General features: G+C 42.4%; 1 protein-coding gene across 1 annotated transcript in view; it reads left to right on the top strand.

Annotated features, from left to right (window-relative positions):
* Positions 1-15,646, top strand: part of cabin1 (calcineurin binding protein 1) — a 37,796-nt gene that overhangs the window by 9,012 nt on the left and 13,138 nt on the right. The window contains 11 exon segments of the mRNA XM_063897648.1: positions 33-294; positions 456-626; positions 1,605-1,694; positions 1,795-1,955; positions 2,050-2,261; positions 4,410-4,475; positions 5,201-5,275; positions 5,278-5,379; positions 6,465-6,859; positions 8,064-8,177; positions 15,394-15,557. Coding sequence (XP_063753718.1) covers positions 33-294; positions 456-626; positions 1,605-1,694; positions 1,795-1,955; positions 2,050-2,261; positions 4,410-4,475; positions 5,201-5,275; positions 5,278-5,379; positions 6,465-6,859; positions 8,064-8,177; positions 15,394-15,557 — 1,812 coding nt within the window.

Genomic DNA, 15,646 nt, shown 5'->3' with positions numbered 1-15,646 from the left:
ATCCTTTACTAGAAGCATACATTTCTCCTCAGGTTTGACTCCTGGGCCGGAATGGCTTTAGCTAGGGCCAGCCGCATTCAGGAAAAGCTCAACTCCAATGAGCTGAAAAGTGATGTTCCTATATGGAAACACTCTCAGGCAGTGCTTCACTGCTTTAAGAGGGCCCTGGAAATAGACAGCTCCAACCTGTCTCTGTGGATCGAGTACGGCACCATCTCTTATGCGCTACATACATTTGCTTCTCGTCAGCTCAAGCAGTGGCGCAACGAGCTCCCCCCAGAGGTGGTTAAGCAGGTGAGACATCATTTTAACAGAGGTGTCTTGTTCCTCATTGTCAGTTTTTGTTGAATTTGAATGTCATATTTCGATGTGTGAGCTTAACAGATGTCACAATCTGTCACTTTTGCTTGTTCCACATGTGGAAAATGTGTGTGTGTGTATGTTTGTGTATTTAGATGGAAGAAAGGAGAGACTCCATGTTGCAAGAAGCCTCCCAGTGTTTCCAGGGTGCTTCCCGTTGTGAGGGTGACAGTGATGAGGAAGAATGGCTCATTCACTACATGCTCGGAAAGATAGCAGAGAAACGCAAACAGTCTCCAGTGGAATATCTGCAGCTTTACAAAAAGGTATACAACTTCAGGTTATAACCTTAAGTTCTGTTTTCTTCCCTCCTGACTGCCAGTGGCATTAAACAATGAGGACGTGACGTGTTGTTCCCTGCACAGGTCAAAATCTCATATAAACAAGTCATGTGCGTGACATAGGCTCTGGCATGGCCTATTTGATGTTATCGCTGTTAGCCTGGCCTCTACTGCTGGTTAATCTCTCCATAAGACCTGTGCTATGGTTGCAGGTCCAGTGTAGGCAGGCAGATTCTGTAGGGTTGGTCCTTCTGCCCAAGATTGTATGGGTGCAGTTCAACTTGTTTTAGTCTAAACCTTTGGTTTGCAGATTATGATATGCAAACCAATTATGATACATTCTTTAGAGTGTTGTTCATTTCTTCTGGGGTCCAATAAAACACGTCAGCTGGAACCTGTGTTAAAAGATAACTCCAGATCTTTCAGAATACTGCTATCACACAGCTGAAATACAAAAACATAAGGTTCAAGATGAACAGCTGATTTTCTTACGGAGTATAATTTATAGAATTCCGTCTGCTAAGTAGAAACAATTTTATTCAAGAGACACTTTTCAGGCTGGTTAACACCAGAGAAAGTATACCCATAGAAAAAGTAATTGCAAAAATCTTTTGGTATGAAGTTGACTGCAGACATTCATTAAGCTCTCTCCGGAGTTGTTTCATAATCCGCCTACAGAAACAAAGGCCGCTGCCCTTCCACCCTCGCAAGATGTTTTTTTCCTAGAGAGAACAATGCATGGAGTTAGTCATCGCTTTGTTGTTGTGATTAGATCAGAGGAGGCACATGAACCTGTATGAAACACTGTCATGGAGGTCGGGGGGGGGCAGTGTGAACACAGTGAACCATGTTTCCAGCACACATGGCCGATTTCTACTCCTTACTGCACTCATTCCCTCCATTTTACTTATTAATTTGCCAGATGATTGTGTTGATGTCTCCCTCTCCTTTTTATATCTATAGGCAGCAAACTATCTGCATGAGGAAGCTGCAAGGTACCCCCGGAAAATCCATTACCATAATCCTCCTGACCTAGCCATGGAGGCCCTGGAGGTAAACTACCTGTGAAGTCACATGGTTGTGTTATGTAAGATAGCTGTTTAAAGCATTCACATTTAGGTCTTTTTCACATTTCAAATGTTCTGTCTTCCAGTTGCATTTCCGGCTCAGTACCACCACCCTTAAACTATTAGAGAGTGATGTGTCTGATCTGGACCACGAGCTCCTGTTCAATTTGTTAGTTGAGGCCGCTACCGGGCCATTTGCCAGGGGGGAAGAGAAGAGTATGCCGAGCATGCCTAGGTCCCTTGAAAAGTAAGATAGAAATATAACCAAACAGCAATTACACAAACACATTTATTTGACTGTACTTCACAACGTTGTTGATTGAAACTGGATTTTTTTGCAGGGAGAAACCCCCCTCCATGACGGATGAAGACTTTAATTGCTCGTCAGTTTGCATAGGGAACGTCCTCAGCTCCTCCCATCCCTCCGCTGCCACCCCAGGTCTGACATCCCCTCCTTACGTGGCCACGCCGTTTGACCATGATTACGCCAAACGCAAAACACTCCGACGGCAGCAGTGGCAGCAGCAGCGGCATGAGGAGCAGCAGGCCGATGGTACAGTCCCAGTCATAGGCACTGTCTCTGGGGTTGGGCTCTCTGCCCTTTCTGCACTGGGACAGGAAGCCCATTGGGGAGTGCTTAATGGTTTTGGTTTCAGTTACGATGATCCCCATGCACTGGGTGATTGGGATGTGGTGAAATGGGCAATATGGCTACTGATTATTTCACTATTTTCTTTGACTGACAAAACGTGTGTGTGTGTGTGTGTGTGTGTGTGTGTGTGTGTGTGTGTGTGTGTGTGTGTGTGTGTGTGTGTGTGTGTGTGTGTGTGTGTGTGTGTGTGTGTGTGTGTGTGTGTGTGTGTGTGTGTGTGTGTGTGTGTGTGTGTGTGTGTGTGTGTGTGTGTGTGTGTGTGTGTGTGTGTGTGTGTGTTGAACAAACATCCATTTCTTGTTGCTGCTTTATTGCTATCCTATTTTCTTTCCTTACCAATGATCTTGCCTCTCCTAATATTCTACAATTGTTCCTCATTATAACTTCCTTAAGCCTATAGCATCACGAGACATCCCTGAATTCTCTATGATCCTGATTTGTTGCTTCACTGTGTGTTGGTTAAACGGAGATCTAATCCTCTGCTTTGCTCATTATCACCAGGTCTTTGTTACACTGATTACATAATTATTAGCAAGCACATGCATTATTATTCTAATCACTTTTCAATCAGACCATTTGTTGAGATGGTGATCTGTTTTGCAAAGTAACCTCGAGTACAACAGAAAAATCAACAACAGATGAAACATACAACAGACAAGAAAGCCAGCCATGTCCCATCACACCTTCTGAAACAGCTACAGACAAAAAAAATCAAAATGTATCAGTCCGTAATGAGTTGTACATCAGTGCTTTCAGTAATTCGGTAATGTCTAGTTCAGTGATACTTGTACTTGCAGTGTTTCAAATCCTAATGTCTGGTTTTTGTTCAAATTTCAGAGAAGAAACGTAATATCATGTTTTTAGTATTTCTTTAAATTAGCAAACAGCCATGTAACTGCCCTTTTAGTAAAAGCAGCTTCGACTTAAATTTCAGGAATTTTTAAGTCGGCATTTGTAGTATTTGCTTCCCTGGACAGGTTAGTGTGATCAGAAACCAAAATAATGTTTGGAAGAAACAGTTCTGACAATTCTTTCCATGTGACAGAAACCGACATCCCCTCCCCATGTGTCATCTTTAGCTTGAATGTGCAAATAACGCAGCCATATTGCCCATGTTGCCAGTTTTGTCACCCTTTTCAGATTCCTTCCTACCTACCTACCTACCTACCTACCTACCTGCCTGCTACCTCTTTGCCTGCTTGCTTTTACCACCTGCTTTGCCATTTATATGCATGTAGTTCTAACAGGGTGAATGTCTTCACGACCGGATAACGTCAGTCTTTTATCACACTTCACTTAATTGTCTGGTGTGTCATGTGGTCACATATGATTTGAGTTTTGTGTGGGATTAATTTGACCCAAAAAGGTCTTTGGATATTTCAAAATCTCTCCTTAATATTGTGTTTGCTATTTTCCACTAATTTGCTATAATTTCCAATTATGACCAATTAGTGTGAAAATGTCAAGTCAAGAAGAATGTGGCTGGCCTGTAATTGGAAAACAACGTTGAAACTGCAGTCAGTAAATCCTCCACCGTGCACATGTTTACTTGCCAACTTTTTCTGGCTTGAGTCCTGCTTCAAGGTGACAACGAGAGTGCAGGACCTGATTCAGACATGCATCTACTCATTATCTGGAGCTCCTGGTCATCATCTACACTGTTGACGTTTTCTTTCTGGAATGTTTGTGCCGTACCATTGACGGTAAAGCAGGAGATCAGTTATTGGGCAAAATCGCATTACGGGGGGGGGGGGTCTTCACTGCTTTGCTAAAGGTGCAGCAGGTCTATCCACTGATCATTTCACAGGCCTTACTTTTACATTGAGGGATGACAATATTGAACTTTACACATTCCTAAAAATGCACTCATACCGTAGATGTTTGTCTGAATCACGTTCTTCATTTTCAAGGGGATTACATCTGTATTCAGTTTTCATAAAGACAAATTATAGATTTTTAAGGAAAATTGCAGACTTTTAAAAATATAAATTCTAAGATAACAACTTTTCTTGATTATATTTTAAAACCAGCTCCCCATATCTTCAACAGCCTCACCAGAGTTTGACCATGATTACTGCCTGCCCAGGTCTTCAATGTGGCTGGCTTCCCTGAATGGTACTGCTCTTCAAAACCAACAAAACTCTTTTAAGAGGAGATGTTTTAACCATAAATGAAGTGCATTCAAGCGGGAAGTGTTCAGTTTTCACAAACTTTACAGTACAATAGTAACTTCTTCTGTTAGCTCATGACTGTGAAACTTTTGAAAAGTCCCTTGTGTGCAATACTCGCTGAAATAGCAAAAGCTTACTGCCCTTCTGATTGTGTTAGTTACAGTTCCCTGCCAAGGAATTTGTTTTTGCTGAGGTTGCACAACATGGCGATTAAGAGGAGTGCTGGCATTTTGGTTTTGGACCACCATCAAAAACAAACCATCTCTCCTTTTTATAACAATGTGTCATTAGGGATGCATTAATAAGGATTTGTGGCTAATGACCTATTCGTGTTTCAAAATTATATTTATTTCTCCCCCCCCCACACACACCCACATACACACACACATTATAGCAGGACAATTTGGGCAATTATCAACAGCTTGAAAGAGACCTATACAACATGGTGTTAAATTATACCATTAAACATTTTGTATAATTGGTTGAAACATAGTGATCTTTAGAGACGAATAAAAGATTCTCCCCACTGGAAAAAAATAAAAGAATCCCCACTTTTTAGAAAGAAAAAACACATTTATTATTATATATCCTAAAAGGATGTACTAATATCTCTTGGTCTGGGTCCATGCGACTGGCGGCATGACCCATGATGTGTTTTTGTTCTGGCAGAGCGCAGTCAGGACAGTGAAGTGGTGATGCTCTCTGACTCCAACTCCACCCAGGATGCCTTCACTGACCCTGCCAGCTCCAAGACAGCAGCCACAAACCTGCTTCCGGTAAAGCCAGCTCATCGTCATCAGAGAGTACGACCCCAGTGAAGGACGGGCAGTTTGCATCAGAGGACACAGGTACACTTGACCTGGAAATTACTTCCTTTTTTTATGGCCGCATTAACCTTAACCTTTACATCTTGTAGCTGAATGTAATGGATTTATACATCAATATGTCAGAGTCAGATGTGGTGTTTTGATGTTTACATTCTCCACATTAAAGGTTCAGTTGATATCGTTTTATATTAATTATGTTTTGTCATAACTCTCACCGACAGTAGTGTATGAGACAGATCATCTGTGTACAGCTCACTTTCTCTCCTGTTATTGCTCCTCATGGCATTTTCAAGATCCCATCGCTCCCCATTGAAATAGCCAATCAGATCAGAGGAGACTCTAACCCACTCAATCAATGCGCTACAGAGGCCGTGTTTCGCTTTATTGCCTCTTCCTTTTCCTGTTTGTTTTTGTGCATTTTAAATGGTCTGCAAAGGCTATAACAAACACCATACATACATACATACATACATACATACATACATACATACATACATAACACTTGGACTTCTATTGGCTAGCACTCCAACATAGTGTACGTGATACGTCTAAGGGGTGGGACATCTCAGAGCAGTTTGCAAATCACAACAGAGCTGGCCAGCTAACCAATCAGAGCAGGCTGAGCTCTGGTTTCAGACAGGATGAAAAGAGGTGCTGCAGTCAGAAAAATAAACACCTTTTTGAATATTAAAGCTTAGAAACATGTCGCAGTGGAGGCACAAAATAAAAATATGAACCTGAAAATTATATAAATAGGGCCTCTTCAACTAATTCTCAACTCAAGTGTTCTTAGAAACATTCAGAAACAACACAAAAGCCATCGAGGCCCCCACTGACAAAAGCTAACTTAACTCTCTTTTTACAGTTAGTTATTTAGACACTACTCTGCTCTGATTGGTCGTATTCCTTCAGGCATGGGGAAATCTTGCAAATGCCATAGCAAGCAGTACGCGGGGGCTCAGGATATAGTGACAGTTTGGGCAAATATGATAAAGAGTTATTTTATAAAGGTTAACAAATGAGCTTTTAGAGCAAGCAGAAAACTGATCCCACATGTACAACTCTGGATTCAAGTCCTAAAGTCTTTGCTTTAAATCTTACTTAAGCATCACATGGAGAACATTCTGGCATCCAGACGGAGGAGAAAGTTATCCAGGAAGTAGTAGAAGCGGTGGTGGTGACACTCCCCGAGTCTTCTGCCGCCAAGGTCTCTGCAGATCCCGGTTCCCATCCTCTTCTTGTCCCAGCCACCCCTCCAAAGCCACCCCACTCTCAACAATCTGCTCCTCAAACCCCAGCCAGTGAGGGGAAGAGGAAGCCAGAGCCTCCCCTTGAGGTGATCGAAGTTCCCAAGGCCCTGCCCACAGATCGTGGCGACCAAAGACGAATGCTGGTAGAAATGTGTGTCCGATCTCTGTTCCTCTGCCTCGGACGCTTCCCTCAGCACTACAAGAGTCTCTACCGCCTGGCATTCTTCTACCACAACAGCAAGACACATCAGGTCAGTCCACCCCTGTTAACGGATGGCACAAGTCCGTGTTCATTGCATTTAAAGGCCAAGTCATCCATTAAACCCAAGTCATACACCCTATAATCATCCCATCTCATTAATGCTGACATTTACAGAAGATAGGTTTGCTAAGAATTGCTTCAATTTCCTCTAAATGACATGGACCTTTTGGATTCATTATTTCAGTGTCAAGTATATCAGAGTTTCTCCCCCTTGGATTCTCTTCTGGGTCTGTTCACTCTGCAGTAACGCACGAGTTGCTGAAACAGCCTGTGTTGGCTGTAAGGCTCAGTGGGCAGAGGTGTGCGTGGGTGGCGGCGCAGTGCTCTCTCAGCCAGTTTGGCACAGAGAGGTGGCATTGAGCTTTCCTCTGGTGGCATCCTTCTGTCAGCACTCCATTAGTCCAACCTTTTTAATACAGCCTTTCTCCTCACTCAATAAGGGTGGATTGGGAATGGAAAGCTGTTTTTTTTAATGTTATGTAATATCACCATCTGACTATAAACAAACTTACATTGCTATTTGCTTATTATATTAATAACAGATCGAAGGTAAAGATTATTGCCTTGAGAACTAATTAGATGCAGATAACCTTCTGGTAGAGGCTTACACAGGTGGTAAGGTTTCCCTCTGTTTTTACCACCAGTGGAGTTATCAGCTGCCCGGCAGTGACTCGATGACACAGTCAGTTGATTTGATGCTGATGACACGCATGTTGCGTAGCTTCCCCCCACAACCCAACACATCCAGTGTTAAAAGCCTCTCTGCCCCCTTTTTTGTTCTCAGGAAAACCCGGTCCCGCTCATATTGACTGGCCAGCTCTATCCTCTCTCCAAACAGGGAGTGAAAAGGAGGCTGTCATTTTATACTATAGCCTACTGTCTTTGAAAGATAACATGAAGTGGCATTAGCTTGCTATCTTTTCCAACAGGGCACTGGTGTAGACACTGATTTGTGAGTCATCACGCTGTGAAAAGGGGGTCTGAATTTCCCTGATTGCAAATTAACCTAATTTTCCTTTTTTTTCTTCTTGGGAAATGTTAAATTCAGCTTGCAAATATAGTCTGTCAATCTATTCCTATAAAAAAGGGGTATCCCCTCGGTTTTGTCATGAGGAATTATGTTGTGCGTGTAAATAAATGTACATTCAAACGTAGGTTTTTTTTCCCATTTATTTATTTATTTCTCTCCACAGAACCTACAGTGGGCCCGAGATGTGTTGCTAGGAAGCAGTGTCCCATGGCAACAGCTGAAGCACATGCCAGCACAAGGACTTTTCTGTGAAAGAAACAAGACAAACCTTTTCAATGTAAGTCAGTTCACCACGATCACCAAGCCGTTTCTTTCTCCCTTCTCTGTCAAACTGTCAACACATTGCTCAAAACATTTTGGAGAAACCTGTCATCACTGGAGTTATTGGCATTCCTCTATATAGGATGAATGATTAAGAGCACATTAAAATAAAATGACATATGGCAAAAAATAAATGTATACCAACTGACTTTCAAAGTGAAAGTCCTACTTGGAATTTCTTTAATTAATACTATATATTGTAGTGCTCAAAAATTAAATATTGGCACAATGCCCTTTTTAAGGCTAATTAAGTCTTGTTCCAGAAGCATTGTTGTCACCTGGGCTAAGCAATCGTTGCTGGGTAAATGTTTTGAAACCACTGGATCTTTGTAATCGTTTATCTGTGGTTTTATTACAGTGCGGTAATAAAACAGTGGGAAACAGCTTTTGGGTTGGCTATCTAACAACCAAAGGTCGACAAACTAAATCGCTGGTTATGAACTTTGACTTGTTTGAACAATCATTTTCCATGTTATGCCATTTAGTATAAACAGAGTTAAAGGTATTCTGTGATGTAAACAAAGCATTCTTGTTGTTACTCAAACAGCATCTCCAGCTGGCTGGCTTTTAAACAAAACATCCTGTTGGAAATATCCAAAATACCTTTCTCACAAACACACAGAGAGCAGTTCATACAATAACGTGCCTCACTATATAATACTTGTGTACGTGTCGTCTTTTTACTCTGAAGTTTAGCGTCATCATAGTAAACAACTGCACAGTAGCAGCTAATGCAGCCTCCCACAGGGACAACCTGTGAAGCACTGAAGTGTGTCCTCACGTGTGAGACTAATGAGCTGTCTGCATGTCGGCTGTGAGCGAATGATTGCCGTTCTGCAGTTGTGGTTTACCCTTTTCACACACATTATTCACATCATTCAACTGGATGCACCGAAATCAGCTCTAAATATGGATCAATAGATTCATGATGCTCTGAGGAGAGTGTTCAATGATCTGCTTCTCAGAATGACAAGGCCTCTGCTGTTATCCAGTGGAGGAGATTACTGTCTGAATCGGTCATCTGTCACGCATGTCCTATGATTTTACTCTTTTTACTTGAAGTAGATATTATGTCAATGTGCGCCAAAAATGGCCTCCTTTTTTGATTTGTTCCTGTGGGAGCCTGAATGCTCACACTCTTACCAAGCAGATAATACAAACACTTTGTCACATCGTTTTAACGTCACGTATAAATCAGGGTATATTTTGGTGGTGCATATTATTTTGGACATAGTGAATTGAATAGGTTATAGAGTCAAATGTGGCCTTTGGGAACAGACCGTAGAAGCGATGTGGGCCAAGTCTGAGTTGGAGGTTAGTTCTGCATCGCTCTGGCTCCCACTGGGTTCTCACAGAGCTCCTTCTGGAGGCAAACCTGCCACCCTGGCATACCAACTGTTGGAGCTTTATTGTTCCCTTCAAACAAAGCCCTCTCTCTCTGTAACACCGGAAAACACAAACATTTTTAAATGGCTGATTTTAATGAGTTCTCAGCAGTTATAACATTAACGAAAGTCTGTATTTCCACCATTTATTTGGTCAGCTCCATGAACGCAACAGCAGATGAGGTAACTTCACTCATAAATGGATCGAAAGGCATTGTTCAGCACACAGTTGTTCCAGGTAGAGGTGGGTTTTGAACAAACAGCATTCAAGCCAGCCTTTTGGAAGCTGTGTGCTTTTGACAGGTCAATCACAGCCGACAGCTGCGTTTTAACCAGACTAATCACTCTGCGTTAGGGTTTTATAGACCTATTGTTTGTGCTTGATTCGTCTCTACAGTGACAGAATAACCAGCAAATTGAAATATTGTTGATCAAATATTAAACATATGGCACCTGCTTCAATGAGCCTGTTGGTGAATACCGAGTTTCCTAATGTAGGTCATCATGGCCTACATTTCCTGTTCATTTGGCTGGGCTACATTAATTGGAGTCTGCATAAAGTAACCTATATATCGCTGTTCAAGAATGATCTAGATAAGCTTGTGTTGCATAATTTATCGCTGTGGTTGTCAGCATGAGGCCAAATACACTCTGCTTTTTTAATGCAGATTTTCCTACCTGAACCTACTTATTTATTTTTGTAATAGTTTATATTTTAATGTTATTGTATAGTGTCTTATATGGGTGTGTTTTTACATTGTGAGCACTTAACCTAAGACCTTTTTTCTGAATCTCAGATCACCTTTGAACTGATAATAGTTATGTAGTTGTGAATATAATAAGTAACTGAGTCACTTTCTATAACTATATGTTATTCATACACTGACATTTGTATTGTGAGACGAGGGCATTTGGACTTGCTTCTTGCTTTGGCCCTTACTGGCTGACATTTAAAATGATTGTGTGTATTTATATGTACAGGTTAGGAGGACTCCTAGTACTTTACTCAATGCTTCAGCTGTGTGTACTGGAGCTTTCGATAATACAGGGAATAAATCAAACTATTTTAGGAATGGTTGACCCCTACTGCTCTTCAACAGGTTAAAACGTCATAGAACTAAGTAGAACACATTTGAACAAAATGACACATTTTATCAGAGCAATCTAATTGGTGTTTTTTTACACTTACTTCACCAAAAAATCTAATCAATGTGTATCCGCGATCCTGTAGTAAAAACATCCAGTCATTGATTCCAGTAGCACTAAATGTAGCCAACACTTCCAAACCCTGCACAACCAACTGTGCTATCACTTGGTGCAACTCAATAAGCACACAGTGTACCTGGCACGCACCACACACAGTCTGTGTAGCAGGTACAAACACACTCTGCTCCATGTATTTTGGCTGTTGGCAGACATTTCTTCAATTTCTTCAATTCTTCTCTGTTATGGGCAACGCAGCGTAGCAAAATTAGTATCATGTTATTTTACAGTACCGTTATTTTTGAACAAGTGTTAGTAAAGAAATCAAAAAAGAAAAACAACATCAAATTGAATGTCTGAATCTTGAAATAAAAAAACAACTATGTACCAAAAATATCATATCAAATCTGAACCTGATGCTTATGGTTATAATGCTGCTGTAATAATAGAGGCTGCTTAGGACTATTGTAGAGCGATCGTGAGGAGTCCCTGTGTGTTGCCTCCCCCCCCCCAACCAGACACACCACACACTCATACTCTGCTTACATATTCTTCCACTCACTCACGCATTCCCCTCTCTGCAAAGCTCCAGAGAAAATGGATGTCCTCAATGCTAAAGAAAAACATAAATCCAGCCTGGTCTTTTAACTACTCTGCGAACACGTTTTTACTGGCTGCTGTATTTTCATGACAAGCGTACATGTTTGATTTGACTGTATGAATTTAACGGATCATGCACGTAGTAGGCCTCGGTGTCTTGTATTATTAGGCTAGGAAAGTCTTCTGGGAACAGTGACACTTGTATTGCTCGCCTTGATTTGATCTATGACTCAAACATGTGTGTGTTCAGCTGTAGGTGGAGCTCCACTCAGGGAGAACCTTGTTATTTTTTCTTAGGGGAGGAGTATTGGCCCAATGAAAACATCTTGTTCAAGTCTGTTTTGAATTGCACGTTGGAGGGTTAGATATGGCTGCCGGTGTGTTTTCCATTGCCTTCTTTTGCTCTGTGTTCACTTGAGCTTGACATTTTTCAGCAGTGCTTTCCTGCGCTCACACAACAGGAAGCAGGACAAAACAAGGTGTGTTTGCTTATCATGTTTATGGTGGCCAGCTGGAGGAACTCGGCCAGAGTTAGGGGAGAGGAGAGGAAGAAGGTGAGGGCTGTTGTCAGTATTCTGCTGAGGTGTGTGTGTGTGTGTGTGTGTGTGTGTGTGTGTGTGTGTGTGTGTGTGTGTGTGTGTGTGTGTGTGTGTGTGTGTGTGTGTGTGTGTGTGTGTGTGTGTGTGTGTGTGTGTGTGTGTGTGTGTGTGTGTGTGTGTGTGTGTGTGTGTGTGTGTGTGTGTGTGTGTGTGTGTGTGTGTGTGTGTGTGTGTGTGTACACCACAATCTATTCAAACAGCATTGTTCCTCACCCTATGTTTCTGTGGTTAACGGTGGGCTTCCCTTTTTTCTCTCAAGTTTTTATTTAATTTCACTTCTGGTTTGCCATCTTCTTGATTACTCACACCACATTGATGTGGTCGCACTGAGTTCATTTTTGTATTCTCTTGTTCTTTTCCTGTTGCTCCGTCTTCAGGGTGATCACGCACTCCCCCTCCCCCTGGCTCTTACTTGCTCTACTCATCTCCTCTCTCGGTTGCACTGGTTCAGCTTCCTCATTACTCTCTCTCTCTCACTCCTCTGTTTGTGTGTGTATTGTGTGGGTGTGCACTAAGGGCGGGAGTTTCTCTGCTTGCTTCTGATTGGCTGGCAAAGGCCTACAAGGATTGGCTGTACACTGTGTATAGTGAGGGAGGAGGGGGGAGAGAACTCTGGCAGGCTGGGGTCAGGCAGAGCGGAGATAGAGTGCGTGGGTGTTTTTGTTTTGAGATGGCAGGGTTTGAAAGCAGGAGAGGAACGAGTCGGCTTGTCGGGCAGTGGCATACTGAGCTTAGAGGCCCTGACTCCGTCGCTGATTCTCCTCCTGCGAAGGCAGCTGCCACTCTCCTCTTCTTCTGTTCCTCCTCTGCCTCGTGCAGCTGTGCTTCCTTTTTCTCTTCTCCTGCAGCTCTTGCTGCCCTAGCACCCAAATGCAGCCCACCCCTTGCTCTCCGAGTGTGAGCCTCTTTCAGGGTGGAGGCGCTGCCAGGGCTGCAGGTGCTGCTACAGCCAGCAAGGACTCCCTAAAAGTACTAACACAGGCGCAGAGGAGTAGCTTTCTTAGGTGATGGTGAGTGTCTTTCTCCCTTTCCCTCTAACTTAAAAAAGCGCACAAGTTTGTGGGTAATTATTGTGTGATCAGAGCTCCTGTGTCCAGGAGTGTGTTATACTTGTTTTTGGATTGTCTAAATGTGTGATCCTGTTGAGTATGTACTGTTGGGGGTCTTAACTGTCAGTTTGCTGCATGTAAACTACAGTAGAATGAAGTAAGGTGCACATTTACACCACCCACCTGCAAAGTGCTGAAAGCATTGCAGGTAACCAGCCATCTTGGATTTTTTTGGTGTAAATCGTGCTGTTTAAAGTTGTTTGCTGATGAAATGCTGATATTGTTGTTTCCAGCAAGCTGATGTAGTGTTTGCTGAGACATTAACACTCAGTGCAACTTCCCAGCAGTTCATAAGTTGAACCATGGCTCATAGTTTAAACATTAGTGATGGCAGGATAAGATCTTAAGAGTAGATGAAGTAAAAATAGAGAACCGGTTTGAGGGTTTATTTGGCAAATGTTTTCAGAATAGACACATCGTTTTATTTTGCCTCAGTTTCTCGAACAAGAAGTTGGTCTCTTCTCTTTTTTGTCACGCTGCAACGGAGCTCCTTTTATGTTTATAATACCAGAAAAAGTGACTCAGGAAATTAGCATAACTTTACCAACAACCCTTCTTTTGAACCAAAAAACTGTCTGATTATTCTCTCTACCAAAGGACCCTTTTGTCATGTATTTATCTCCCACACACCCCTGCTATGCATCTTAATCTCCTATCAGTCAGATGTTTTTGCGTAATGTATTGGCGACATCTGCCAATTCTGTCGCTCTAATGTCAAGCATTGGTCATTTTTTCTCTCTCTAAAAAAAGGGGGAAATAAGATGCTTAAAATCATTGCAGTAAAAAGTCTTACAAATCTGCTTTAGCTGTTGTGTTCGGCATAATCTGTGTAAAGCCGTGGCTCTGCTTTCCCTAAACAGATTTGCTATGGTTGGATGGTTTTCTGATGAAGAACAACTCCCCTCCATTAGAGATGTTTTTAAGTGTGCGGAGCCCACCCCCTCATCATACTTGTCCCATTCCTGTTGGAAGCATTTGCTAATCTCTGCATTGAAAGGTTAAAACCTTCCCAAGCCCTGCATGATTTCATCATATGATTTATAAATCTTCTGTTTTCACGCAGGCATTGAAGCGTTCGCTTGTTCTTTAGAGGGTTTTTGTTGACCACTGGAAATGAATTGATAGAATTGGCTTCTGTATCATCAGAGAAGAAGGCAAGAATTATTTCTAAATGAATCGTAGTGACAACATTAAGTTGCCCGTGTGAACTAAAAGTGAAAAAGCATCCTTGATTTAGTTTATTCTAAGCGAGTCTTGAATATAAACACAGAGGCTTGGTTTCCCTGGGATGAGTTTATATTATGTCCTCAGGAATGTGATTTGTTTTGGTTGGTTTATCTTGCCTCTCTTTCCTGCTTCTTTCGTCTCCGGTGGCTTTGAAAATGTCATCTGACAATCTGGAGGTGCCTGTGAGGAGGAGCTCCCCGGTGCCTTCAGCAGCTGATGGAGCCATCTCGTTTGTTTTGCTACATCCTAATATGGTCCTCTTTGTTTTGTCTCACACACGTTTCCTAAAGCCAGAAACTGAACCCTGCGCCATGTGCTATATTGTACGCTGCCTAGGCCACCATCTGCACTCATATCAGTAGCTTCAGAGTAGGAAGCGCGCCTCGCTTCACCTGCTGAGAGGACATGTGCTCACAGGAAAGGTGGCCTCCTCCATCGAAAAAACACCTCTTGTGGCTTTCTGCAAAGCAGGGCTGTGTTTCTTGGCAGCCTGTCTTCTGGACTGTTGCTCTGCTTGGACAGAGCTGAGCACTAATGAGGCTGCCTATCATGTGTGCCCAGAGAGAAAGCCCCCATATCCCACCTCCCCCACTTCCACATGGCCAGCAAGTCCGCTAGATCTCTCCTGCAGCCTTCCCATCCCCTCATTAGGGCTTTCTTGTTTCAATGCCTTGTTTAACTCCTTTAAATTCCTCTGCTTTCTTTTCTTTTCAGTTTTTTCCATCCCTCCCTGTTGATTGTTTGTGTGTGTCATAGATTCCCTAGGCATCTGAAAAACTGGCAAAACACAGCGCTTATAAAATCAAAACTTTCAACATTTCATAAATTAGCCTTTTGGCTTGTTGTCCAGTCAAATGTAAACGGGTTTAATGAAAGCAGCTCCTCCTATTTGGCCCCCACTTAATCATACTTGGTGAGCTTTTGGACAATAAGTGTGTTTGTGCCAGGGATCACTAGTATTTAGTGGGAAACATGATATTTTAGGTTGCTACAAGTCGAACTAATCTCCAGTTTCTGCCTCCTTCTTTCTCTGTTCGTGTCTTCTTTAGGGCATCTGGCGTATTCCAGTAGATGAGATTGATCGCCCCGGAAGTTTTGCATCTCATATGAACCGATCCATTGTCCTCTTGCTGAAGGTGCTGTTTCAGCTTAAGGATCACGACACTCTGGTGAAAGTCTCTTTCATGTTGCAGAGAACCCCTGACCAGGGAAAGTAAGGACCCACTTCATATGATCCTGCTGCTTCTGTCATGTACTATGTATTTGTACCATAACAACCTCTTGCTTCTTTCTCTTCCATGA

The sequence above is a fragment of the Eleginops maclovinus genome, chromosome 12 (genome assembly GCF_036324505.1).
Source record: "Eleginops maclovinus isolate JMC-PN-2008 ecotype Puerto Natales chromosome 12, JC_Emac_rtc_rv5, whole genome shotgun sequence".
Taxonomy (NCBI): domain Eukaryota; kingdom Metazoa; phylum Chordata; class Actinopteri; order Perciformes; family Eleginopidae; genus Eleginops; species Eleginops maclovinus.
Note: the sequence above shows the minus strand (reverse complement) of the source record. Positions and strands in the feature narration are given on the sequence as shown.